Source organism: Buteo buteo, chromosome 21 (genome assembly GCF_964188355.1).
Source record: "Buteo buteo chromosome 21, bButBut1.hap1.1, whole genome shotgun sequence".
Taxonomy (NCBI): domain Eukaryota; kingdom Metazoa; phylum Chordata; class Aves; order Accipitriformes; family Accipitridae; genus Buteo; species Buteo buteo.
This window is the reverse complement of record NC_134191.1, coordinates 14704496-14732083: the sequence shown is the minus strand read 5'-3', so window position 1 is coordinate 14732083 and position 27588 is coordinate 14704496. Positions and strand designations below refer to the sequence as shown.

The following is a 27588-nucleotide window of genomic DNA, read 5'->3' as shown; positions in this document are numbered from 1 at the left end:
CTTGTCCCCTCGGGGAACGGAGCCCCTGCCGGGATCTCCCCCTTCCCATGTCCTGCCCCACCGTCCCATCTCCCCTCCCCGAGTCCCAGTGTGCCTCCCCTTGCTCCGGCCCCCCTCCGGCCCCGGTGTCCCCCGATCTCCCCGGTGCCCCACTCTGCCCTTCCCCTGCCCCTCCCAGGGTGGCCCCCTGCCCAGTGTCCCCCCAGGGATCCCAGTGTCCCCCCCGAGTCCCAGTGTGTCCCCCCTTATGCTGTGTCTCCTCCAGTGTTCCCCCTGGTACCAGTATCTCCCTCCCCAGCCCCACTGTGGCCCCCCCCAAGCCCAGTGTCCCCAGACCCACTGCTGCCCCCAGACCCACTGCTGCCCCCAGACCCCGCCCCCTTCCTAGCCCCGCCCCCGCGTCTCCGCCAATCAGACCGCACCGTTCCCAGTCGGTCCCCGCCCTCTCCTCCTGTCAGTCAGCGCTCCGCGCCACACCCCGGAGCCCCGCCCGCGGCTCGGGCCGCCGCCGGGAGCCACGTCAGGGAGGGTGGGGCCGCGCCTGCGCAATGTGACGGGCGGCGGCGGCAGTGACAGGCTGGCAGGAAGGGGCGGGGAGCAGGAAGGGGCGGGCGGTGGCACCGGCACCGGGACCGGGACCGGGACCGGGATCGGGGTCGGGACTGCCACGGGGCGGGAAGGGCCTCACCGAGGGGCCGCTCGGCAGCACCATGCTGAAGAAGTTCGACAAGAAAGACGAGGAGTCGGGTGAGGGGCGGCGGGGGGAGCCGGGCTCTGAGAGGAGGCCGGGGAGAGCTGTGAGGGGAGATCCTCCCTGTGTGTAAGGGGGAGCTGTGAGGGGAGATCCTCCCTGTGTGTAAGGGGGAGGTGTGAGGGGAGATCCCCCCTGTGGGTAAGGGGGAGGTGTGAGGGGAGATCCTCCCTGTGTGTAAGGAGGAGGTGTGAGGGGAGATCCCCCCTGTGGGTAAGGGGGAGCTGTGAGGGGAGATCCCTCCTGTGGGTAAGGGGGAGCTGTGAGGGGAGATCCCTCCCGCGGGTAAGGGGGAGCTGTGAGGGGAGATCCCCCCTGCGGGTAAGGGGGAGGTGTGAGGGGAGATCCTCCCTGTGGCTAAGGGGGAGGTGTGAGGGGAGATCCCCCCTGTGGGTAAGGGGGAGCTGTGAGGGGAGATCCCCCCTGTGGGTAAGGGGGAGGTGTGAGGGGAGATCCCTCCCGCGGGTAAGGGGGAGCTGTGAGGGGAGATCCCCCCTGCGGGTAAGGGGGAGCTGTGAGGGGAGATCCCCCCTGTGGGTAAGGGGGAGGTGTGAGGGGAGATCCCCCCTGTGGGTAAGGGGGAGCTGTGAGGGGACAACCCTCCCGCGGGTAAGGGGGAGCTGTGAGGGGAGATCCTCCCTGTGGCTAAGGGGGAGGTGTGAGGGGAGAACCCTCCCGCGGGTAAGGGGGAGGTGTGAGGGGAGATCCCCCCTGCGGGTAAGGGGGAGCTGTGAGGAGAGATCCCTCCCGCGAGTAAGGGGGAGCTGTGAGGGGAGACTCGGTTCCAGCTTTGCAGCGGGGGCTGGCTGGCGTGCACAAGAGCGCAGTGAGAAGCACTGTGGAAGCACTAGAGCAGTCTGCTGCCGTCCTCCTCTCACTGCTGCAACCAGAGGCTAAACTAGTTGCATTGGTACAGCACACCGAGGTTACCTGCTGCATCACCAGAGGCAGAGTCTGAGACTAAATGTTGAGCGTATTAGTCCTGTTCACAGTTGCCCAGCTTGCAAACCGGGTGCTAAAGCAGGGTAGAATCCAATTTGTAGTTTCTGGCACTTTTTCTGACACACGTGGTCTGCTCTTCCAACAAGATTGCTGCCACTTTCAGTGGATCTGAAAGGCTAAGGGCACTGAGGAAACATGAAGCGATTGCTTGACCTTTCAAAACTTTAGGCACAAGTAGTAAGGAAGAGGTTGATATTTTATGTGTTGTGTAATTCAGGTGGAATCAAGGCTAGATGTGACAGTGTTTACTTTCATGGTTGTGCCTTTTTAATCTTCATGTGGTATCTTTTTCATCTTCCTATGAAGCTTTTTACACAGCTTGTTCTGCATAACAAATCAGTGCGTCCTGAAGCGAATTGATTCAGCATAAATCTTAGTGATTGTTCTGTGTGACTGTGCTTGCTTTTTTATTTTAATGTGCATTAAATGCTTTGCCCTTGTTTCCCTTGTCCAAAGCCACCAGTGACGTCTTGATAAGTGGAGAATTTAGTGAGGCAACTGTTGGAGGGGAATCGCTCTTGGCTTTCATTTTTGGGGCTATTCTTCATTTGCACCTGCTGCACGCTTCAAGGTATTGGTGTTACCTATAGCCAAGGCTGGCAGGAGATGCACTTCCTTGTATTATGGTGCTGACTCTTGTTGATTTTGTTCATACCAAGAGCTCACAGTGCTCTCCTTTCTTCTTTCTGCAACTGCTGCTTGTGTGCTTCCCAACATTTTTTCTTCGCTATTGCATTTACTTCTCATCCTTTTGCTTCTGTCTCGAATGAAGATTCCTAGCATTTACTGCACCTGCCTTTCTCCTGCAGATTGTGTATATGCCAAAAACATATAGCCCGAGTGCTTGTCATTCTCAGTATTAGGTGTAGCACATCATCCCTGAATTTACAGGCCTTGTATACACATTCTTTCCATGTAAAGGCTAACAGGGCAGTCTTTTTGTTGAGATGAATGTGTACGCTTAATTGGCTTCTGTGTCTTTGCTTTTCATGGATGGTTTAGGTAGCCTTGCATGAGCTGCTTCCACTGGCTTTCAGAAATGCACGTTGAGATGTTATTTTGTGCATACAGTTGTTCTGAGATCCTTGCTCATTCAGTGACTGTTTCTCTGCAAATCAGTACAAATTGTTGTTAGTCATCCAATACTGGGAGCTTTCTGAACACATAGCCTTTGCCTTCCCTGGGTCTTTCTCCTTCTCTGATGGAAGAATACTTTGACACAGGGTGCTCTGAGGACCAAGACCTTGTTTACAATATGTTTCAAGATCCTTAGTGCTATGAAAGATGAAGAGGCGATGCTCTGTTGTTCATGGCTGATTTAGAGATTGTAGACAATTGCTGGGCCATGGGAAATACTGTGCTGCTGGACAGGTTTTTTGGAACACATTCACATGCTCACACTAGAACTGGTTCATACTCATACTAGAGATGTTGTTTTTGTTCATTCCTCTTGTTTCCTTTTCTCCTCAACCCCACATAAGCATCTGTGCTTTGTTGAGCCACCTACTGTATTTGCAAACTTCTTCTGAGCCAGACGAGGGCAGTTTATGAACCATGAAGGAGCCAGAGTGCAGATGTGTTTGCCTTTGAGTGTAAGGTTTACTCTTGCAAAGGCTCCTGGCACCGGCATAGGATGCTTCAAGCCCAGGTCAGATTGGAGCTGTGCCCAGGAGCTGTGCTCTCTAGCGGATCAGGCTTGTTAAACATTGGAACAGTGCTGGAAATGGCTGCATTTTGTCCCAGGGCCAGGCTGAACATAGGTACTAATTAAAACCTGCTTATCAATAACTGGCAGCTTTTGAAAAGCTGCAGCTCACAAATGCTTAGGAGGCGAGCTAATAGAGACCATGCAGAATGATAGTGCTTTTCCCTCTGATTATTTCGTCCCTAATTGGTGAGGGTTTTAATTATTTAATATAATTTATTCTGTTAAGTGGAACAATGACAGTTACTCTGTGTCCAGACTGTCTAGTCCACTGTCTTGTTCTGTTAATTAGTGATAGAGCCAAAAATACTTTACTGGTGGATTCCTGATTGGTTTATAAGGGAGGGATAAAGCACTCCTGACTCACCAGTCTGGCAAGCTGTCCTGGTTTCAGCTGGAATAAAGTTAATTTTCTTCCTAGTAGCTGGTATAGTGCTGTGTTTTGGATTTAGGATGATGATAATATTGATAACACACTGATGTTTTAGTTGTTGCTAAGCAGTGTTTATACTACGTAAAGGACTTCTCAGCTTCTCATACTGCCCTGCCAGCAGAGGCTGGGGGTGCACAAGAAGCTGGGATGGGACACAGCAAGGACAGCTGACCCAAACTGGCCAAAGTGGTGTTCCATACCATATGATGTCATGCCCACTATCTAAACTGGGAAGGTTGGCCAGGGGACACCGCAGCTCAGCGATTGGCTGAGCAATTGTATTGTGCATCACTTGTTTTGTATATTCTTTTTTTACCCCCTTCCTTTTCTGTCCTATTAAACTGACTTTATCTTAACCCATAAGTTTTACTTTTCTTTTTTTTTTTTTCAATTCTCTCCCCCATCCCACTGTGGGGCGGGGAGTGGGTGAGTGGCTGTGTGGTACTTAGTTCCCAGCTGGGGTTAAACCATGGCACAAGCGGTACCTCTTTTTGTCTGAGCTTTTGTTTCTAGACCTGTCTTATTGATGCCCTAACTATCAGCAAGCTCCCAGCCCAGGGAGTGGAAATAGGTCTTTGGGGATAACTGTGGAGCACAGTTAGTTACAGCTAATCAGTCTGCCTCGGTTCATGGCTAGTTACTTCTGGAGGGGATGACAGATTGCAGAATGTCCTATCTGCTCTGCCTTCCCTAACTGCTATGAAGATATCCAGTTAATATCAGTTAAAAGAGGGAGCTCTGGTTGCTTGGTATTCATGAAAAATTACCCCAAAGTGCTCAGTCTGCTTTTAAAATATGGGCATGGTTAGAAAGTTGCTTTCCCATAGCACTATTCCTGGAAAGACTTTTACTGTCTTTATGTTGCAGGTGGGGGTTCCAACCCGTTCCAGCACCTGGAGAAGAGTGCAGTCTTGCAAGAGGTAAATCCTTAGATGATCTCCTTTGTGTACCCCTTTCTGGATAGAGTCTCTCCCCCTCATGAGTAGGTCACTGGAGAACTTCAGCAAGGAAGTGGTGGTTGTTACAGTCCTGCTAGCTCTGAAAGAAATGGGCAACACTCCCGTTAGTTCTTATTTTATTGTTGGAGAGAGGAAGGGAGAAGGTTGAAATGGTCTTTGTAATGAATTAAAGACCATGAACTATAAATAGTAATAAAATTAATAAAATTATCTGGGAAAGCTCACCCTAAAACAGGAAGGTTGGGAAATTGGCCTTGAACACCCCAAATGTCTTGTAGGTGACAAAGTTAATGGGTAGGGTGCGAGTGGTTACTGAATAGTCTATGAATTTGCCCTGAAAAAATACCTTTCTATTCAACAGCAGGTAAACTTCTTGATCGCCAGACCCTGTTGTTTCAGCGTTATCTGCTTGCTTGCAACATTGTGAATGGTGTTGGCTCCCGTTAGCCTCGCAAAGCTTGCGTACATCTGTCAGAAGAGCAGTGTTTTAGCTAGCACAAACTCCAGACTTGTGTGGGTGAAAGCGTGATGAGGATTTGGCCTTTAAACCTTAATTGCACTTGGATTTGCGATCCCAGACTGTAGAACTAGCTGTTTAAAAGGGTTCCATGTTTAACAGGAATTGAGGGGAAATCTGATCCAAAGTCATTAAGAGTCTTGCCATACCTCACTTACAATGTGTTGTTTGTATCAGTGGCCAAGACCAGACAGGAAAGTGTTTTCAAGGAGGTGTTGGTGTCAGCATCCTTGTCTGTGCTTTGTTTCCAGGCACGAGTGTTTAATGAGACCCCCATAAACCCACGAAAATGTGCTCATATCCTCACCAAGATCCTGTATCTCATAAACCAGGTAAGAGAGAGAAAATTTACACCTATACAGAGACACCTGCAGCAGGCCCAAAGCTGGTTGCGATAACTGGGATTTCCTTCTTTCCAAATATCTTCTAGGGGGAGCACCTTGGTGTCATGGAAGCTACTGAATCCTTCTTTGCTATGACCAAGCTGTTTCAGTCCAATGATGTAAGTCTGCTTTTTGTCTTCTGCTGTATGTATCTGGTGGGACATGTTGTCAACAGTGTCTTTTTCAGCCTTGAGATGTGCATATTTATACAGTCAGCTTTTCCATCCTGTCTGGAGCTATCTGATATGAGTGGGAAGAGTAGGATGAAAGTTCAGAAAGAGAGATCAGCTTCCTAGCCCTTCCCAGACCTTGTAGCAGCTTAACTGAAGCATTCTCTGTTCTTGAGACAGAGATTCCTCCCTCTGAATTGCTGTTTAACTCTTGAGATTGTGCTAGGCACAGATGAAGCATATAATCAGCTAGAATACACTATGCTTTGTGCCCAGTATTAAAAGATCCTGCTTCCTGCTGAGAGTCAATGACTGTGTGTCCTGGAGGAGGCCAGGAATTAGTACCTACCCACAGCAATAGTACCATTGCTAGTTGTCCCCCAAACCGCAAGGCATTAAAATCAACAGACCAGTGTAGAAATCCCCAGACTCAGGAAAATAAATTGCTTGCTTTCTTGCTTTTGATGTAACAGGCTGCCTTCAGCTAATGATTTCAAGCTTTTCTCCTTGTTCATTTGGATGACAAGTGAAAGGTGAAACTGTAGATCCAGCTAAATCTGGTATCTCTGTGGCCTCACCCTAAGGTTGAGGGATTTAGAAGAGGAAGAAGTGTTTTGTTAATTAGTATGGGGTTTGTACGTCTTTTATACTCAGACACTGGCACTCTCTGAAGGTATCAGGTTCTTGATCTTCACAATAAAATCATAGGAGCAGGGAAAACTGAGATCCCTTCCTATCTGGGATCCTCTCAGCTAATGTCTGTCTTCCCTCTTTCCTTGTCAGCCAACTCTTCGCAGGATGTGTTACCTGACTATCAAAGAGATGTCTTCTATTGCAGAAGATGTAATCATTGTTACTAGCAGGTCAGTCACTTCACTTTTCTTACTGTTATATTCACGTGTCCTCCAGTAATGCATGTCTAACCTCTTGGAGATAACTGTAGTCCCTAAGCAGGGTGAGGATAGGGAATGTCCTTGGTGAGAAAAATTTTTCCTTTGAAATAGGCCATTAAAATACAGACATTGAACTCCTAGTGATACATGTGAAATGTGCTGTGTCCCCATAACCCCTGCCCATGGGTGTTTGGACTGTCCCTTTTGGTTACATGATATGGCAGCACTGCTGTTTTTTCCCCTTTTGCAAAAGGCTGTTTCATTAACATTTTCTGTCTGAATGCCTTGAAGCTTTTTGAAGATTTCTGGCATAAATCCCAGGGCTTTCAACAGGTAGAAAGGATTTACTGCTCCTGTAGCAGCACAGGATGCGACTTCACCGGGGAACAAAATTCCCTCTGTGAGTCATTCCTGAATTGCTGATCATCCCACTGAATGGCTGGTGCCATATGGGGACACAGGACCCTGAGGGTATAGGGTCTGCTGAGGGCTGAGGCCATGCAGTGGACAGAACCCAGTCCCAAGTGCTGCAATGTGGTGAAATCCCGTCCCGGGTCTCGCACTGACCAGTAAATGAGCGTTCAGTAAGGAAGGCAAATGCCCCAGGGGTATGTGTGTGTGTTCCCATCGTGCTTGGTGATCAGGAGCCCATACAGCCTGCTGATGGGTTTGGAACCTGAGTACTGATCTTTTTCTCCTGCATTCCCGCCCCGGTGGGACTTGCCTGAGACCTGCAGTTGCCTGCTTGGCATTCAGCTGTGGTGCTGGCTGCCTGCTGCTCTGTGTGCAGTGTGCGTGCACCTGAGAGCTGCTGGCTCAGGAGTGCAGTATTGAGAGCTTCCTGTTTTCAACCAGCTTAACCAAAGACATGACCGGGAAGGATGACAATTACCGAGGCCCTGCTGTGAGAGCACTCTGTCAAATCACTGATGTAAGTGCTGCTTTTCCCTTGGGGCAGCTCTAGGCCCTTCACCTTTCCCTACTTCACCCCGTCCCATCTTCCACTCTGCTTTTCTTGCCTTTGCATCTCCCCTTTCACAATCCTAACGGCTGTTGCATATCGCCTGTTGTTTCACTCTCCCTGCAGAGTACCATGTTGCAGGCCATCGAGCGCTACATGAAGCAGGCAATTGTTGACAAAGTGCCAAGCGTATCCAGCTCTGCTCTGGTGTCCTCCTTGGTATGTACTCCCTGCAGGGCGGGCCTGAGGGACAGTCAAGCTGGGAAGCAGTCATCTGTGGTGGGACTGGACATCTTGGGAGTTTCAGGCTTTCATTGTTGCTATTCCCCTCTTTGTGAACTGAGGGGCTGGTGCTGACTTTGTGGGAGATCATCGACCTCTTGAGGCTGCAGCCATCATGACCAGGTCTCTGCGTGCTGATCCCTTGCTATTCTATAAGTTGCTGTCACCAGCACCCTCATGGGGAGGGCTTGTTGCTTCTTAATATGACCTGTGATTCCCAAAGCTTCCTCCATCCTTCTCTCACGGGTTGTCTGTGGCTTTGTCTCTCCCCAGCACCTGTTGAAGACCAGTTATGATGTGGTAAAACGGTGGGTGAATGAGGCTCAGGAGGCAGCTTCCAGTGACAATATCATGGTGCAGGTAGGAAACCCGCTGCCAACATGGGGAATAGCAAGCAGCAGCTGGGAGTGGAGCAAACTGCTAAAGCTCAGCCAGGCACCTCTGGGCAACAGGTGGAAAGAACACACGGTGGGTTTGTGACGATTTCTTTCCCTGCACAGTATCATGCTCTGGGCTTGCTCTACCATGTGCGGAAGAATGACCGCCTGGCAGTCAACAAGATGCTCAGCAAGTTCACACGCCATGGCCTCAAGTCACCATTTGCCTACTGCATGATGATTCGAGTAGCCAGCAAGCTGCTGGAGGAAGAGGCTGGCAGGTGAGAGGGCTCCTTTGCCCTGTGGGAAGAATTTTCTCAGGTCCTGCTTCCACCTCTTCTTGCAGGCTCGCTTGCTATCTTGTGAGGGCAATTATTTCTATCTTTGAAGAGCAGTGTGCAGCTTCTACCCTCTAATTGTTGGGTAAAAGGCATCAGAGAAAATACAGGATGCTTTCATGGTTGTTATGAGATGGCTTCTGTGAGTCTTGTCTGTGTGTTTGAGATATTCTATGTTATTGAGATATTCTACTTCATTTTCTCTGTCTTCTGTAATTATTTGGCTACCATGCATGCATTGTGGCTTCCTGGTGGATAAGACTTTTGGTGTGGACAGTCAACTCTTGGTGTGTGAGGGCTGAGGGAGATTCCCTTTAGCCTGTAAGGCAGAGTGTGTCTTCTCAGAAGACAGCCTGACTTCCAGCCCAAGCATGCTGGAAGTACAGTATAATGACCACTGCAAAAGCTGGGGACAGTGGATTTGTGGCTGCTTATACCTTTCCACAGGCTATGAGACCTGCCCATTTCTGCTGCCGGATTCTTCATTTCTGTTAGCACCTTTGTTTTAATTCATTCTTGTGGGTTTTTTGTCCTTTAGCCGTGATAGCCCCCTGTTTGATTTCATTGAGAGCTGCCTAAGAAACAAGCATGAGATGGTGGTCTACGAAGCTGCATCTGCCATTGTTAACCTGCCTAACTGCACTGCCAAAGAGCTGGCTCCAGCTGTCTCAGGTAAATGTGGCACTCACGGGAATGACAAGGGGATTATGGGCCTGCAGTGGTGACACCTGCTGATTACCCCAAGAAACAAGGACCTTGTTTGTAATGCTGCCGTACCCTTTGTTGCTTTATGTTGCTGCTGAGAGCCTGTGGTGTGTGTGAATAGCTTTGCTCCTGTAAAGGTATTTGCCTGGTGTGTTCAAGTGTGGGTTACTGGAGGGATCCTTCTTTTTCTGTGAACACGGGCTGAATTCTAAGGGATAAATCTCCCTGCTTGAGACTGAGTGTAACTGTACAAGAAGCCAAGGTGTTGGGGTCCTGCCTTCTCAGCTCAGCTCAGTCCAAAGGTTCCCCTGAGCTGGGACTGTTGGCAGGTAGGGAGGCTGTCTGCCACCTCTCTGCACAGGGAGGGTGCCCTTCGTGGGCCAGCCCTTGGAAAGGAATGGGGTTTGCATAGAAATGGAGAACAGCGGTTCAAATTGACTTAATAGGAAAGATGACAAGGTGATGAAGTTGGCTTTCAAGAGGAGCGAAGGATAGCACCGTGGAAAAAGGGGGAGGTGGGTAAGAGCTAGTTGTTAACAAGGCTGTTTGCAAAGGGGTTGGGAGGGAGGGAGGAAGCTGGTAAATTCACAGTTGCTTCTTAAGCATGCTTATAGTTATCTTGTGCTTGCAGCTATCTCTTCATTGAAGGTCTTGCTTTAGGTGTGAAACACTTCTCAATAACAGATTGCCTAAACATCTGCCTTTGTTGATTTTCCCACCTTGCAGTTTTGCAGTTGTTCTGCAGCTCCCCAAAAGCAGCACTGAGATATGCAGCCGTCCGTACCCTCAACAAGGTAGGAGCCAGTCTCTTGGGAGCTGTAATAGTTTCTCATATAGAGGGAGGTGCAGACTTCAGAAGAGAAAACGGGCCAGATTGTGTGATGATTTTGTGTGAATAACCTCTACCCTGGGCTACAGCCTTATATTTCATTGCTTTCTGAGCGGAATAAAACCTCAAAGAACACTTTACAGAAGTGGGTGGGGAAAGCAATCGTTTTCACAGGTCTCTATAAAGAGTGTCACTGGTCTTACGTGTTACTGCTTTCCCTTCTGAGCTTTCTGTGGTGAAGGAGCTCCTTGTAAAACAGGGATCAAACCTTGATGCTGCTTCTTGCCTGCTCCGTGGCAATCTTTGCTCCAGCTTTTCCCTTGACCTTGTAAACTCCAAAAAAGAAAAAGGCAGAATGGCAACATCTAGTAACTGCTGTGCTTTCACCCACAAAGATGTTCTGCACAGCTAGGCTCACTGAATTTTTGTTGGGAGTTCATAGCTTTCTTTTCTTAATATATAGAGGAGAATGAGAGAGTTAAAAATAGTGAAAGATTGTTTATTACTACTGCTTCTCTTCCAGCAAGAGATGCAATTCTGCAGGAAGAGCTTGTTACTTTAACCTCAGCTTAGTTGTTTGTCTAAGATGACCCTCATGTACAGTCCGTAGCATTTATTTTTACAGGAAGGAGTGAGAGCTTATAGAGACTTGGTGGGTTTTGCCAACTGGGCCTTTTGCATCTGAGTGATTTCCACTCTTCCTTCTCTGCTCTAGGTGGCCATGAAGCACCCATCCGCTGTGACTGCCTGTAATCTAGACCTGGAGAACCTTGTGACGGACTCCAACCGCAGCATAGCCACCCTGGCCATCACCACACTGCTGAAAACCGGCAGTGAGAGCAGCATTGACCGGCTTATGAAGCAGATCTCCTCTTTCATGTCAGAAATCTCAGATGAGTTCAAAGTAAGGAAGTGGGAGGAGGAGGGACATGCAGGTTCCTGTAGGAACCCCTGTGTGCACACTGAAACCTGCATGGAGCTCCTTCCAGGAGCTGGACTGCAGAGTATTTGCAGGGAAGAGAAAATATCTGAGGCTATCAGCCTAAGCCATGCCTCAGTTGTACAACACCCAGCTCCAAAGTCACATGCTCTCTTCTAGGAAGATGCCCCTTGAGAATTAAATCTCTTTTTCTTCTTTCCAGAGGGTGTGGGCTTTTGCTAGGGGCTGGCCAGTGCATGAAGATCAATCTCCTCCAATTCCTAGGATTGTACCTCCTGGAACTGCATGTGTTGGCTAAGTAAAGGCAAAACAGTAGTTTCCAGGCTAGAGACCAGCACAAAATTGACACAATTCAACTTTTTTTTCCTGCCTGGTGAGACAGAATCCTTTTTTACTTGCCCTTCTTTTCCTCCAGGTTGTAGTGGTGCAGGCCATCAATGCACTGTGTCAGAAGTACCCTCGCAAACACGCTGTCCTCATGAACTTTCTCTTCACTATGCTTCGGGAAGAGGTAAGTTTGCAGGACAACTACTTTGTGTTCCTTGTTTGTATGTACGAACTGCAGGACTGCACAGTGGCCCCTGTGAGAGTCAAGCTTTTACTGATAATGCTGTGCAGTAAGTGTCTTTCTAAAATGCTTGCAGTCTAACTGGCAGAAATGGCCAGCTGTGCACAATAGTTATATGCATACTGCCAGGCATATTTTTAATGTGGTTTTCATTCTTTGATTTTTCTGGGAGTTTATTAACTCTCAAAGCAAATGCAGACAACAGCAGATCTGTTGGCAGTCCGTGTGTTTCACATTTGAACCAGCTTTCTTTTATACTTTGACAGCAAATTCCAAGAAGTTTTGTCTTGTACACAGATTCAATAACAACCTATTTATTGATGACATGGGACCACTTTTGTTCTGTTCCCTGTGCTGTGGCAGTGAAGGGATCACGAGTACCTATAACCATTCTCTGCATTCAGTCAGACATAAATTGCAGAAAGACAGCTTTACAGAGGTTTGCTAAAGCCATTTCTAAATGAGCTAACATGCCTACAACACAGCTGGCACCACTGCTTGCTCTGACATCACTTTCTGCCAATTACAGCCTCTCGTTTGGGAACAAACCAGAGCATCTCATTTTGCTCCTGTGAAAAATGGACCATTCTCCTTTCCCAGGTTTTCTGTGGGTGGATGGTATCATTTTGAATGTAGTTTTATGGTTCAGACCATTCTGTTTTAAAGTTTTTTTTTAATCCAAAGTAGCTCCAGAAAGATCCCCCAAATGCCCAGCACTGTGCATGTAATTGGCAGAGGATAGTGTGCAGTTTAATCCCCTGGTGTGTATTGAGGACACTAGTAAATAATGTCTGAAGTTAACCAAGCATTAATGGCATGTCAGGTTATGGGGTGTGCCTGGGGAGGTATTGATTGCCTGTCTTCCATACTAATGGGGCTACTTGCTGGGTCCTGCTGTGGCAGATACAATCCTTAATATATTTCTCTTGTGATTCATCCTCAGATGTCTGGTGCTAAAGGGGAGAGGGTTGGGTTTTTTCTCCTCCCATATGGCTGTTTTTATGCACTAATTCTAGCAGCAGAGGATTTTGAAGGAGATGTAAACCCTTCAGGCAGATGGATTCTTTTACCCTCTTTAGGACTCATTTTTTTCTTCACTGCAGCCATTCTGAAGGGAGCTGGCAAGAGAGCTTGAATATTAGCTGGTCCTCTGGATGTAAAGAGGGTCAAAAGTGGGGGCAGCATTACTGCTTTTTTCCTTTCAAACACAGATTAAAAGCACTGAGTGTGAGTGACCTTTTCAAAGGAAATTCTTTCCTGTCTGGCTAGTTCAGAGTCTCCAAAATACTTTGAGATTTCCATCTGAGCAGTTTCCTTTTGCTCCTTAGGGCGGCTTTGAATACAAGCGAGCCATCGTGGACTGCATCATCAGCATCATTGAGGAGAACTCAGAGAGCAAAGAGACAGGCCTGTCTCACCTCTGTGAATTCATTGAGGACTGTGAATTCACTGTGCTGGCCACTCGTATCCTCCACCTCTTGGGGCAGGAAGGGCCCAAAACCAACAATCCCTCCAAATACATTCGCTTCATCTACAACAGGGTTGTCCTGGAGCATGAAGAAGTCCGGGCAGGTAAGAGACAGACCTGGAAAGCTGCCTGCCCTATGACAGATCTTCAAGGAAATATAATGTATGAACACCTCTGCTTTTGAGGATTGTGATTCGCTCTAGTCCTGAGCAGATCTTTTTACACAGCAAAGATCCTGCAGTAGTATTGATGGAAGAGGTGGCCTGCAGGTGAGAAATGGGGACGGAGATGCAGTGACTCTGAAACTAGACAGAGGAGGTTTGCAGGCACTTTGCTGTAATACCTCTGCCTCTTTCTAGTCACAGTAATGCTTTATACTAGTGCTAGCATCTCTGACATGGCATTTGATTAAGGCCAGGAAATGGAGGAAACCTCAGCTGATTTCTTTGCTTTCTAATTTTGTTTTTATGACTTGTGCTACAGGTGCTGTAAGTGCCCTGGCCAAGTTTGGAGCCCAGAATGAGGAGATGTTACCCAGTATCTTGGTGTTACTGAAAAGGTGAGTTATACCTCAGAGTTTGTCGTATATCCTGGTTGGAAAATGGTGTTTTCTTGAGAGCTTGTTAGCATCCCCATTCATGTCTAGTCTCTTCTAGCTGTGGATCTGAGAAGGTGCAGTGGGTACCTGGGATCCTGTGATGGGATCATCACTGCATTCAGCACCACAAAGTGGACAGAAGCCAAGTGTGGCAGATGATTGCTTTTCCGAAACAATTATTAGTAGATTGCTGGTTGTCTCCTATGGCATGTTCTTTCTGGCCCTGTAAGGTGGCTTAGTCACCTGGATTCATTTGCGTGGACTCTGCTGCCTTGCACTGAAGAAAGTTTTCCACTTTCCTCTCAGGTGTGTGATGGATGATGACAATGAAGTGAGAGACAGAGCCACCTTCTACCTGAATGTTCTGGAGCAGAAGCAGAAAGCCCTCAATGCTGGCTACATCCTGAATGGTAACGCAGGAAGTCCTCAAAAGAAGTCTGCACCTCTTTCCTGTTTAACAAGTGACAAAGAGCTGGCATTATTTGTGGTTTCAGTGACCTGTCCCTTCTGTCCCCAGGTTTGACAGTGTCCATCCCTGGCCTGGAGAGAGCTCTGCATCAGTACACCCTGGAGCCCTCTGAGAAACCCTTTGACTTGAAATCTGTTCCTTTGGCAACAGCTCCTATCATTGAGCAAAGAGCAGGTGAGGAACAGTTCCCTGAATGCTGGTCCAAACTGCTAGTAATTCCCTTGCAGCTCCAGCCCTCAGATAACAGACTGCAATAGGCTTGCTGGGAATTGCTGAGCTCCATCCTATGTGAATTTTGTGGGATTATATCTTCTGTAAAGACTAAGGCCAGCAAATCTGGTTGTTCCCACATTAGTGTTTCGGTTTAGTCCAACTGCTAATAATAGTAACAGCTGGTAATCCTCATAGGAGCTGCTGCAGTTCCAAAGGTATTTAGGAAGTTAAATATGGGTGTCTAGTCCATAGCAAGATAACAAACAAGCTCACTTTCTTTCCTTAGCCAAATCCCTCTCCAGACATTGATCTGTTTTCTGATTTAGTTACTTCTTACTCTTCACCTTCAAATCTTTTGTTTGGTTTTGTTTGTTTGTTTTCTTTTTGTTTTGCAGAAAATGCCCCTGTTGCTGTAGTCAAACAGCCAGAGAAGGTGGCAGCAACACGGCAAGAAATATTCCAAGGTAAACTGATGCAAGGCCTCTCCTATGCCTGTGTGTGAGAAAAATACAGACAACTTTTGCTGAGCCTGCCTTTGCCCCTCTGGCTTTTTCCCATCTCCTTTCAGAGAGTGACATAGGCTCCCAACTTTAAGTCAACTGTTCACTCCTGGGGAGTGGGGGTGCCTGTCATCCTGTTCTTTGTATCTTGCAATAGATATGGGCAAAGGGTGACTCTGCCTTTAATTTTTAAAGTCCCTAGTGAATGTTTATGGTTGTTTGATGGATAGTTCCTTGCTGCAGCAGCTTCTGGCAACTTAAACGAGGGCTTTGAAACTGCTAACACCTTCCTGTGGTTTGGGGAAGGCAATGGTTTCTGTCCTCTGTTTCAGAGCAACTGGGGGCAATCCCAGAGTTTCGGGGACTGGGCCCGCTCTTCAAGTCTTCCCCAGAGCCTGTCGCCCTGACAGAGCTGGAGACAGAGTATGTGGTTCGTTGCACCAAGCACACATTTGTCAGCCACATGGTGTTCCAGGTGGGTAGCTATGGCATGTGGTGCTGAAACAGGATTGGAAAATAAGCTCCTGACTGGTTAAAAGCTCAATTGGGAAGAAATAGCTCAGGGATATCTGTGTTCAAAGCACGTCACTGCAATGAGGAGTCCTTAGTTTCTCATCCAGGACAGCAGAGTCCCAGAAAAATTAATTGGGGAGCATGTGTGTGTGTGTGGCTGAACCATGCTTACACGTACAGTCAAAATAAATCAAACAAGCACTAGATGGGGCTATTCTCACTGAGCAGTTGGCAAGGGGAGCGGTGTCCTTTCCTCAGGGTCCCCAAGCGCATGGTTTGGGCATAAAAGAGTGAAGCTTACTATGTTGGAGAGGCTGAAAAGGGTACCCAAGAAAGGGACATGGTGGGGGAGAGCTTTTCATCCCCTGCGTTTTGTTTTAGCCTGTGTAGTACAGGTGCTTTTTTCTGTACGTCTTGGCCTTGGCTGTACTGCCCTGCTGCTACATGTGAGATGTTAGGATTAACGTGCCAGCATCTTTGCCTAGGCCTTGGGGAGTTCAAGGCACAGTGAGTCTTGTGCTAGCTTGTGAGCAGCAGTGTTTTGTCCTTGGCCAGCTCCTTCCTCAGAAGCTCAGAACTGCTTACACAGTCCTCGTAGGGGTTGATCTTTGTTTCTGGTGTCCATCCACCAGATGCAATTTTATGAGGTTAAGTGACTTGTCACTGCAGCTGGAATGAAGTCTAATCAGCAAGTTTAAACTTGCTGAAGCCATCAAGCTTGCTGAAACTTGCTCAAACTATCCCTAGTTTGAGCCATGCAAAGGATCCTCTTCCCATCTGCTGTGGGGCACTGCGTCCCTGTAGCATCAAGTGAAGAGACGTAGGCAACACAGTACTCAGATTTCCATACAGCAAAGAGTTAACCTGGGAATTACCATCCAGGGAGAAAGGACAAAGTACATTTAGAAGAAAAAGTTCCGTACTAACTGGTGAACTGGAACAGGCAGAAGCTGACACATCCCTGCTTATGCTGAATTTGTGCTCCTGCCTGGGTTGCAGAGGACAGGCATTGGATAGTTGTGTGCTGGTTCATTTTAAGTGTAGTTTCCTTAAAAAAAACCACAAAAACTTGCTGGAGCACTGGAGTCCCCTGCAGGGTTTTAGTTCCTCCCCTAAAGCATTTAAATGAGTAGTTTTCAGTCACAGTTGCTCTGTGACTAAACTGGAATGCATGAGCCCTATGACTAGCTAGCTGATAGTGAGGTGCAGTGTTGAAACACAAAGAGCTAGGGGTTCACAAGTTGACACCATGGTCTCACTCTGCCTAAAGTGAGTCTACTATCAGATCTATAGCGAGAAACTTCAAGCTGTTGCTGCTTTCCCCTTCCCTGTTTAGTTTGACTGCACAAACACCCTGAACGATCAGATCCTGGAGAATGTCACGGTGCAGATGGAGCCAACAGAGGGGTATGAGGTCATTGGCTATGTACCTGCCAAAACCCTGGTGTACAACCAGCCAGCTACCTGCTACACGCTGGTGGCACTATCTGAAGAGGATCCGACAGCAGGTAAACAGTTTGCCCTCTGTGTTTGCCTGACGCACCCCAAATTAAGCGTACCGTATTGCTCACCCCCACACATTCTACCTTGCATCCTAGCCAGATATTTATAGCCTGTGTGTGGGTGCAGCCCTGAGTGATGCTGAGCATGATTTCTCTTTGCTGTTTGGGGGCTGTCAGGCCTCCCTTCTCCTATCCTGGTTCCCTTGTGCTGTAGCATTGTTGAGTCAGGCTATGAGAGCTGGCAGATGAGCATTCAGCTCTCTGCTGAGTTTATCTCCCATGCACCATGGCATGTCCTTTAGCTGGGGAGGCTGGTACTTGCAAAGTGCTGTGAGCACCCAGATGCTCTGAGTAGAAAAGGGGTATTTCAAACAAACCGCTAGAATTTCAGGGATGTCTATCTGAACTGAACATCCCCTCGTTTGTGGTGGTGCAGAACATGAACCTGTGCTTTGGTCTCCCTGGTTTGTGTTCTAGGACTGCTCACCTCTGTGTGTTGCTGCTGTTCAGCCAGCAGTGCCTATCTTCTTAGGGATGAGTCATCGCTTCCTCTCCCAGCCGAGTGGTATTAATCAGCTGCCGTGCTGCAGTGCAAGGTGGTTTCATTTCAGAGGCGCATGAACCTTCCCTAGATAAGAATCTTGCCTCTTCACAACGCACTGGTGGGACATGTTTAGTTAGTATTCCCAACACAACTTGAGGTTCATCAGTAATAGCACTTGTTCTGAGGATTATGGTCTTGTACAACCATCATGAGCCTGTCTTTATCACTGTTTGCTAGCCTTAATATTACAAATAAATACCTTGTCCTTGAGAGACATAAACTGTTGGGAGAGCCCTCTCTAGGTCACTGGCTAAGCCTGTGCTGCTGACAGTGATGGGGAGAACCCAGCTGCCCCAAACCTCCCAGCTCCGTTCTGCCGCAGGAGAGTGCAGTTCTGGTGGTAATGTGAGCTTTGCCTTTGCCTCCCCTGCCTCCAGTGGCCTGTACCTTCAGCTGCATGATGAAGTTCACTGTCAAAGACTGTGATCCGAACACGGGTGAGACGGACGACGAAGGTTACGAGGATGAGTATGTGGTAAGGAGCTGTGTGTGTACCTGATCAGGGAAACTGCTGTCACTTTGAGGGTTTTTGTGATCTGTACTCAGATCCGTGCAAGCAGTGATGTGACCACTGACACTGATGTGGGCAGCATTGGATGAAGCGGGGGTTCTTGCTGTCTCTGTGATATCTGTCCCAGGATACAGATATGAGTTTGCAGAGCTTTTTTTGTCTTGTTTGGAGTATCCTCCTGTTGCTCTCCAGGCAGACACCTGACGGTACAGAATACCTATGTTTTGGGAGGCCGTGGTGTGTCTTCCAGGTTTGGCTGACTGTGTCCTACAGGCTCCAGCAATTGCACAGTCAGATTTCTGGAGACAGAGGGCCGTTGGTCATCATTTGTTCTCCATGAATTGCTCTCCGTGGTGATGCAGTTAATTGCCTAGTGGCTTGCCTGATACAGGGAGGTTGTGGTCCTTGTTCTTCCTCTGGGGAAGGTGGGGCTTTTCCCTCCCCAGCACCGAGACTGATGAAAGCACTGATGCTGCAGAAGCGCCTCTCTTCCAGGCTTTGCCGTTTCCAGGCAGGCACAAGGAAGAAGCTGAACTTATGCTTGGTCAGAAACTGAGACTGGCTCACAGAGGGTGGTGCTTACCCTCCGGAGAGGAAGGGATGTTGTGACACAACCTCAGCTTGTCCTGTTAGCTCCAGAGGCTGTTTTCTATGCGTTGCCTGTCACTGCTGCGAATCTGATTAGAGGCACTGCTGTGCAGTGAGTCACTGAGGACACAGAGTCCTCCCAGGAGTGGGGAGGGTTTTTCCCCAATGGAACGTGTGAGGTTAACCCCTCTCTCTGCTTCCCAGCAGGCACTGCAGCATTTGAGTGATATTTAAACCAGCTCTTCCATGTGTTTCAGCTAGAATCAGGAGGAGGTTCTTTCCTGCAGCGATTGCTAAAATGAATGCAGGCTGGTGTCTGGCCAGCTCTGGCACTGACTGCCCTTCAATACGTGCTCTGGAGGGACAAGCCCCGTTCTCCCTTGCACAGATGTAATCACAGCAGCAGTTCAGCTAACCCGGCATGCAGCGTTAGGTGATAGCAAGTGTCTGGCAGTGTCTCACTGTACTTCACCAGCCTACAAAACGATAAGCCAGAAAGGCAAAATACAAGCTTATGTGCATTCCAGGGAAGCAAATGCTGCGTATGTGTGAGCACAAGCAGCTATTTCTTAGCTTTTGTTTTTCCTCTGTTTTGGACGTTTGTCCAGTGCTTTGATCTCTGTCAGGCCAAGGGCTCTGCTCAGAATGGGAACCTGCTTTGTAAACCCTGGAAGTGGCCTGGGAAAGCCACTGGTCATGCCTAGCAGTTGCTCAACCAAGCAGTGTTTGCTGAAGCAAACCAGAAGGGGCAGGGCTTGCTCTGATGTATCCATGAGTGGAAGTGGAGGCTGTCTCCTACATTCACATGAGCTCAGGGAATCCAGTCTAAAGTTCACTCTGGAGAGAGCAGGGTTAAGAACAACCATGTTTCACTTGAACCTCTTCTACCACCAGCTTGAAGACCTGGAGGTGACAGTGGCTGATCACATCCAGCGAGTTCTGAAGCCAAACTTTGGAGCAGCCTGGGATGAAGTGGGTGACGAGTATGAAAAGGAAGAGACCTTTACTTTATCTGCTATTAAAACCCTTGAAGGTAAGGGGGTGTCTGAGCCCAGCAGAGCTCTTAACATTCCCTCCAGCAGGCAGAGTCCAGAGGCACAGTCTGGCTCACTTTAGATCTCTCACAGACAGGCTAATGGGGCAAAACCCTTCACAAGCTATTTCAGTGCAGGTGTTAAATGGGGAGCTACAGTTACTGTGATAACAAGTTCATTCAGGTTTCAAAAAAACAAATTAGTATTCTGGGCCCTGTGGAGACCAGGATGGATTGTGGGAGGCAGGAGAACATCTTGCTTTGCTCTCACACTCTACTGTCCCAAGCAGACAGACCATAGTTCAGCTGTGAGCTCCCACTTCCTTCTTGAGACCAGGAAGAAAAGGTGCAAAGAGCAGAAGACATGAGGTTGGTGGGCAGGCTTGTGGTGTAAGCCCTCTTCTCTTTCATCATGTATTAAAGATTCCTTTTATTTTTCCTGAGAGGCCTGTAAGAACTTGGTCCTTTTGATGGCTTAGAAGGGTGTCCTTGTCCTATAGCCATCTCTGTGCTTTCTTGCACAGTCCCTTGGGATTTCAAATACCCTCCCTGAAGCCTTTTCAAATTCTTCCTGAAGACCCCCTGTCTCCTGCAAGATGTCTCCTTCCCTCTGCATCTGTCCCCAGAGAAGCAAGCAGGCTGTCAGGGCTGTGCAGTAAGTGTGCAGCAAGCTGCACTCTCCTACTTCCGTTGTCTGACTCATTCACCCTCCTCTTTCTGTTGCACCTTTGCTGCATCAGATAACAGAACTGCTGTGTGGCAGTGGGGTTTTTGTGTGTTGCCGTTGCCTCCCTGGTGGCCTCCAAAACCACGATACTGGCCAATGCTACGTGTCCCTCGGGACAAGGAACGTGAACCCTAACATGCAGGGAGGGCTTGAGTCACCTGTAGATGTTCTTTGTGTGTCCCTGTTATGATACCTGTGACACGGAGCCTGTTTTATTTATTTTTTCTTAACAGAGGCAGTTAGTAATATCGTGAAGTTCCTGGGGATGCAGCCCTGTGAGCGATCAGATAAAGTGCCAGATAACAAGAACTCTCACACACTGTACCTGGCAGGTAAGCTGTGGGCTGAGGTCTCTGCTTGAGGAGCAGTTCTATGGGAGGTCGCACAGAGATGCCTGTTGAAAACTGGGCAGGAATTTCTGATGGAGCCGACTGCGCTCTGGGTAGGATTTGGAGGCTTGTGCCTGCCATGGTTTCTGTCTCCGCAAGCGTAGAGCAGCTGGTGTTGGGATCAGGAAGGGTGCTGTGGCGCGGGGATGCTGGGATCAGCCCCGGGCTCAGCTGGGTGGAATTTGCTGTCTTCGTGATCTGCGGCATCCTGGTTTGGAGTGAGCCTGTGGGGGAAAAGACAGCACCCTTGCCTGGCAAAATGGATGTGTCCTGGAGCTCTGTCACTCTGGCGAGTGACTGGTAGTCGCTGAAAGAGTGCCTGGATCTCTTCTCAGCTGGAGTTTATTTTACACTTTGCTTTCATGAGTTTTACAGTAGCAGGAGTCCCAGGTACATTACAATGAATGAGAAGTGTGCTGCTCGAGGGTCTCTCCTGGCCCAGCGCTGGGGATTTGCCAGACTACCTGTGGGAAACCTGCCCTTGCCAAGCAGTAGTGTTCATTTTTAGGCTTGCAGGGGAGCACTGACTCCTTCCTCCCGCTCTCCCTTCCAGGTGTGTTCCGGGGTGGCCATGACCTCCTGGTACGGTCTCGTCTCGTCCTGACCGACACCGTGACGATGCAGGTCACCGCCCGCAGCGGAGAGGAGCTCCCCGTGGATGTGATCATGGCGTCTGTGGGATAAACCGCCATTTCCAGGACTGTCCTGACACCGAGCCCCCGCGGGCAACGCTTCTTTCTCTGGCAGCAGAATAGGGATCACGTTCACTACAGCAGCTTTTGTGTTCTCTGCAGTCCAGCTGTATTTGGGGCTCTGTCTATAAAATAACGATGTTTTTAAGGTCCGATTATACGAAGCGCTTCATCCCTGCCCTGGGGGGGGTTTCGTGGCGGGTGGCCCGTTTCTGTCGCGGTGGCACCTGCGGCGGAGAGGCGACGCCAGGCCCCGGCAGCCGCTCCCTGGCTTTTTCTATGTGTCCCCAATAAACCCCCCCCGTGGCTCTCCCTCCGCGCCTGTCTGACGGGGCGGGAAAGTCCTTTCCGCGGGCGGGGCCCAGCCCGCCCTCCGCCCGGCCCTGCCCTCCGCCCCGCCCCGGCCCCGCCCTCCGCCACCGCCCCGGCGGGGCGGAGCGCAGCGCTCGGCCGGCCCCGTCCCACCGCCCTGGCGGGGCGGGCGGCCCCGCAGAGCCGGGCGGGCGGCGGGATGTGCGGGCGGACGGCCTGTTCCCTGGGGGCCGACAACCTCCGGCGGGCCTGCGCCTACCGAGACCGGCGGGGCCGGCGGCGGCAGCCCGAGTGGATCCAGGCGGAGAGGTACCGGCCCTCGTACAACAAGGGCCCGCAGTCCAGCGGCCCGGTGCTGCTCTCCCGCCGGCACCTCCAGCAGGTACTTCCCTCCCCTCGCTTTGCAAACCGAAACGAGGGCGCCGGGGCCGCCTCCTGGCTCCGGCAGCGGCCCTCGGCCTCGGGTGCCTGCTGGCTGCCGCGTATCCTGTGGCTTCAATTCGAGGGTGGCCGAGCGGCGGGAACGGGGCTGCGCCTCCCGGGGTGGTGTGGTACCCCGGCCGAATTTGTAACGGCTTGCCCGGCTTCTCTTCGCTCGGCGTACGCGGCAGGTATTGAATTTTCTAATTGCAAAGGTGTCCGCTCTTGTTAGGATTTGCGTGTTCCTGAGGAGGGCGGGGAATCGGGACCGTGCTGCCAGCGCAGCGTTGTATTTTCTGCAAAGATTTGTATAGCAGTGATTAAGCTTGGTAGATTTTTTTTCCAAAATGCCTAAAATTGCTCTGCTGGTTTTATTCTGCTTTCCTGAGGCTTTCTTTCATTTCATAATGCTGCCGAGAGTGTTCAGGTCGCATTGGTAGGGGAGGGTAGAGGAAAAAGAATCTTGACTTCAGAGCTGTAAAATAATTGCACACCTGTGGTGACCGTTATCCTGGCTAATTTAAGCCTCACCAGACCTTCCTCAGACAACCTGAGCAGCCTGTACAACGGTTTGTGCATCTCGTTTGGTTTCCGCAGAAGAGGGTGCCTGGCAAACTGCTGCTCTTTCATGTTCAGCGGGGTGAAGCTGGGCGCACTGAATTGAAACACCCCAATCTGGGCTCCCTCCGCTCTTCCTCACCTGGCAGGTGGGGTAGCGAAAGGGGCTGCTGCACTTCACAGCCGTTACCGGCACAGGGGATGGGGTGGGATGCCTCAACGGGGCCACTTTGGAGTGCCGTGGGCGATGCTGTCAGGCATCTTTCGTGCCCTCCTTTCCTGCCTTGCGGTCCCGCATGCCCCCGAGAGCAGCTGATAAGCTGGTGGAGCAGAGGAATACGGGGACTGGGAGCGCGATACAGGTCACAGGCAGACACCTGCTCGGTTGTGCATCGCCGTTCAGCTGTTGGGGCACAGGCGCGGTGTCAGGTGCCCCTTTTTGCCACTCCTGATCTCTGGAAGACTTCACAAAACTGGGCACATATGCGTCCCTATATATACTTACACCTGTAGTAGGTATATATATGTATATCTACTGCAGTTCTTTGGGAGCAAGTGCCCCCCAGGGTCTCGCTCGCCCTGGCTCTGTGCTGCCTGGGGCTGGCAGCTGTGGGAAGAAAGTGAGAGCGAGCTGGGGGAGAAGTGAAAGCCACAGGCTGTTTCCATTGTCCGAAGGCAGATGATATGCAAATCGCAAGGAGTGAAAGTGAACCAGATCAGCAGAAATCACGTTATTAAAATGAAGGTGAGGCTTACGCCCTGTGGGACGCTGGCCTTAAAGAGGGAGGTTTTGAGGACCTTAACACCAGCCTGACATAACTGCTTACTTAAGAGCTGGGGAGCTCGCATGTCCAGGCACTTCCCGTTGAAGAAAAACTGCGTTCATTCCTCCAGAGAGTTGTTGGGCGAGCCTCACTGAGACACTTAGTTATTCCTGAAAAATATTCTTGTGCTTTCTGCTGAAGATTAATTCTTACAGGAAAGCTGTTGAGAATATGTAAAGGGTTATAATTAGTGGCTGTTTCTGCCTGGCTTGAGAGTGGCATTCCTGCAGAAGAGCAGAGGCAGATTTGGTGCTGGAGAGGCTGTGAGCCCCAGCTGAGCTCTCGGCAGAGACACTGGCCTGTTCCCCGCCTTGCAGGGGGAGAAGCCGCTTCCGCAGGGCTCCGCGAAGCCCCTTTCTCAAGCTGTGGGGATGCTCGTGGTCCCCGTGATGTGGCTCTGACCGGAGGTGTTTCTCTATCTGGTTCGAAAGGATGCCGACTCCTCCGAGCGGGTCCTCATGGACATGCGCTGGGGCCTGGTTCCCTCCTGGTTCAAAAAGGATGACCCCTCCAAAATGCCGTTTAATACCTCCAACTGCCGCAGTGATACCATGCTGAAGAAGTCCTCCTACAAGGTGAGTTGCTGCTGTCTTTGTGTCCAACTTGAAGAGATCTTGTAGTTGGCAAACCCAGAGCTGAAGCATCTCCCTTGCGGGTACCGGTCACCGTTTGCCTGCTGCACAGTGGAGTAAGTCCTTGTACTGCAGAGCTGGCAGATTTCATTAAAATAGAAGAACAGGCAAGGTTGTTGCTGGTGAAGCTCATCTTTCATCGCAGTGCTGGTGGTGGCATTTGTGCACCCCATGGGGCAGTTTAGGGGAGCCCCAAGAGGGAGCAAGCGGGCTGGGTGGTCCCAGGAGCCCCATCCTTCCTCGCAGGCTGCCCGAGGCTGCTGTTGACCACTCGCTTGTGCTTTCTCTCCCCCAGGGTGCTCTCCTCAAGGGCAAGCGCTGTGTGGTCCTGGCGGATGGCTTCTATGAGTGGGAGCGGCAGAGTGGGGGGAAGCAGCCGTATTTCATTTACTTCCCCCAGACCAAGGACGCCATGGTACGGAGTCCCTCACCGTGTCTGAACACTTGCACCCAGTTCTGAGCCCCTGCTCCCTCCAGCTGCCCTGGGAAAAGCCCCCTTCCCTCCAGCTATGCCCATCTCTGCGGGTCTCTGTTTCCCAACGGGGCTCTGTTCCGCAGCGGGCTCGGCACTCTGGCATCCCTCTGCGGCTGGTGGTCCCTGCCTGGCTGTAAACGGTGCCGCAGCGTCCCCGCCGTCACGCCCGCTGCTCCCCACATGCCGGATATTTGCATGGGTGGGCAATGTGTCTCACAGGGGACCGGGCTGGGAGTTTCACTGCCTCTTTCCTTTGGCCGAACTGGCGGCTGAGATGTTCAGAAGGGGAGAAGGGTGCTAGCTTGCCTGTGGGAAGATGAGGCTCCCGGCACCTCTCCTGGAGTTACCTCAAATTAGTAGAAGGGCTCCTGGAAAGCCTCATATTAGTTCAGTTCATGACTTGGATCCGAGTCGTTGACCTGCCGCAGCACTGACAAGGCTGCGATGCTTCGGCTGCCCGTGGGTCAGCACTGACCGGGGCGATGGGGCCCCTCTCCTGCAGGCCGAGGGGAAGGAGGGAGACGAGGAATGGAAAGGATGGAGGTTGCTCACTATGGCTGGGATTTTCGACTGCTGGGAACCGCCGGCAGGAGGAGAAATGCTGTACACTTATACCATCATCACCGTGGATGCCTCCAAGGACGTGAGCTTCATCCATCACAGGCAAGTGGGAGCGGGCAAGGGGGGCTGCAGGGCAGTGGGGGGGTGAGGGAGGAAAGCTGTGCCTTTAAACACCAGTCTGGCAGCACGCAGGCAGGGAGTCCTGCCTCCTCTTGATGCCCTCAGAGTAAAATGCTACAACATTACCAGCTCGTTTCGGGTCATCAGCTGATACCCTTTCCATAAATCACCATCCTTGTGGCCCGGCGGGTGGCGGTCGGAGTTGGATCACTCTCTGGAGCTGGATCGCTCTCCGTGTGACCGGGGCCTGGCAGTCAACCCCTCTGTCTCTTCCAGCAAAGCAGCTACCTGGGCGAAGCAAATGCATGCTCTGCCTTGCAGAAGAGCATCCTGCTGCTTCGGTTTCCCCCCTGTTTCCCCCCAGGCTGCCAGCTCCTTGCTAGCTTACAAGCCTGGCTTTTGCCACCCTGCTCTGCCATATCGGTGCTGGGCTTTGGCTCTGACTGTCTTGTCCCCTAGGATGCCAGCCATCCTGGATGGGGATGAGGCCATCAGAAAATGGCTGGACTTTGCTGAAGTGCCAACCCAAGAAGCAGTTAAACTCATCCAGCCCACGGAGAACATCGTTTTCCACCCAGTATCCACCTTTGTCAATAGCGTCCGCAATAACACACCCGAGTGTCTCGCACCCATCGAGCTGGGAGCCAAGAAGGTGAGTGCCGGTGGGCGCTTGGCAGGGGAGAGCTTGGCCACGGTGACGTCCCTGAGCAGGGACAGTTCTGCCAGGCTGCAGGAGGGGCAGCAGCAGGCAGCGTCTGCAGGGCATGCCTGTGCTTGATGCTGGAGTGCAAAGCCCGGAACAGATTCCCTTCTCTCCGCTTCCAGAAATAAACTGTCACCCTATGCCAGGATTTCTCTGCCAAATGAGGCAAATTCCATGTGAAATGGGGCTTGGAACAAGCCTGTTCCAAGCAGCCTGGGGAACCTCCTGCAGATGTGCCTGATTGCAGGCAGGGCCGTTGCTCCAGCCTCCGCATCCCACTCTGGAGCAGCTCTTGCAGTCGGCTGCCTGCCCTCCTCTCGCCGTGCTGCTGACTTCTCTCACACTGTCCTTTATCTCTCCAGGAGGTCAAAGCCACCCCAAGCAGCAAAGTGATGCTGAGCTGGTTAAAAAACTCCCAGGAGGGCTCTCCCCAGAAGAAAGAAAATGATTTGCCCAAGTGGACAAGTCAGTTCATCCACAGCCCCTCGCCCAAGAAAACCAGCGCAGATATCCTGCAGCAGTGGCTGGGGAAGGAGGGAGAGCCGGCTGCGAAGAAGCGCAAGGCTTAGGCACCAGCTGGGATGGCTGGCCATCCTTTTTCCTCCTGATTTTCCTAAGCAGAATGAGGAAGGTTTTTTGGAAGGCTTTGCAGACTGGTGTTGAGATTCTCCAAGCCTCTCAGTGTTGATCCAATGCTCTAGGTTGTTGTCTCTGTTCTTCTCTGTGTTTTGTTAAAGGTTATGGCTTTGTCTTGTGCTGACGGGAGTGAATATAACCTGCTGGCCTCCCTCCCTGCCAGTCACTTGTGCCAAGTGGAGATAAAGCCCTGAGAAGCATCTCAGCCTGACAGGGAGGAGTAGCTTCTGCCTTCTGACAGTGTTTTTCATGTCATGTCTCCTTCTGTTTTCTCTTCTTTTCCCTTTGTTTTGGTATTAAACTGATACCTCTTTTCCATTTAATTCCATATTGATTCTGTACAAATACCTTTCTAATACTCTCACCCTCAAAAGATGGCTGCGGTACAGAGGAACATACAGTAAATACTAGGAGGAAACCCCAAGCTGGGAATATCTGCCAGAGCCATCCCACTCTGCAAGCAGTGTTGCCACGTGCATTCGTAGCTCCTAAACAGGGAGATGTTTAAGCAGCGCCTGGGAGGAACTGGACTTTGCTTGGGTTTCCCTGCGGGCAGTGGGGTAGGACAGCATGTCTTGGTCACGTTGTTTGTACAATCATTTTGTTAATGGGATTTGAAGACTTAGAGAGGATTTTCTTGATCTGTGGAGGGATGTGCTCTGCCTTGTTCATAAAGGTCATTCATTAAAGCCCAGATAACCAAAGTGCCATTACAGAACAACATAGG

General features: G+C 50.4%; 2 protein-coding genes across 2 annotated transcripts; both read left to right on the top strand.

Moving 5' to 3' along the window:
- Positions 1–600: 600 nt before the first annotated feature.
- On the top strand, positions 601–21768 carry COPG1 (COPI coat complex subunit gamma 1). The gene is made up of 24 exons (XM_075053599.1): positions 601–747; positions 4759–4811; positions 5619–5699; positions 5798–5869; positions 6704–6783; positions 7669–7744; positions 7901–7993; positions 8330–8416; positions 8557–8714; positions 9310–9443; positions 10203–10270; positions 11021–11209; positions 11661–11756; positions 13142–13385; positions 13765–13840; positions 14186–14289; positions 14397–14522; positions 14957–15025; positions 15394–15536; positions 16911–17082; positions 18058–18155; positions 19674–19812; positions 20773–20871; positions 21482–21768. The coding sequence occupies exons 1-24, from the start codon at positions 711–713 to the stop codon at positions 21610–21612; spliced, it is 2625 nt and encodes an 874-aa protein (XP_074909700.1). The 5' UTR covers positions 601–710; the 3' UTR covers positions 21613–21768.
- Positions 21769–21912: 144 nt separating this feature from the next.
- On the top strand, positions 21913–27179 carry HMCES (5-hydroxymethylcytosine binding, ES cell specific). The gene is made up of 6 exons (XM_075053600.1): positions 21913–22314; positions 24166–24309; positions 24662–24781; positions 25344–25504; positions 25982–26174; positions 26588–27179. Exons 1-6 carry the CDS (start codon positions 22132–22134, stop codon positions 26792–26794), a joined length of 1008 nt encoding a protein of 335 aa, XP_074909701.1. The 5' UTR covers positions 21913–22131; the 3' UTR covers positions 26795–27179.
- The last annotated feature ends 409 nt before the right edge of the window (positions 27180–27588 follow it).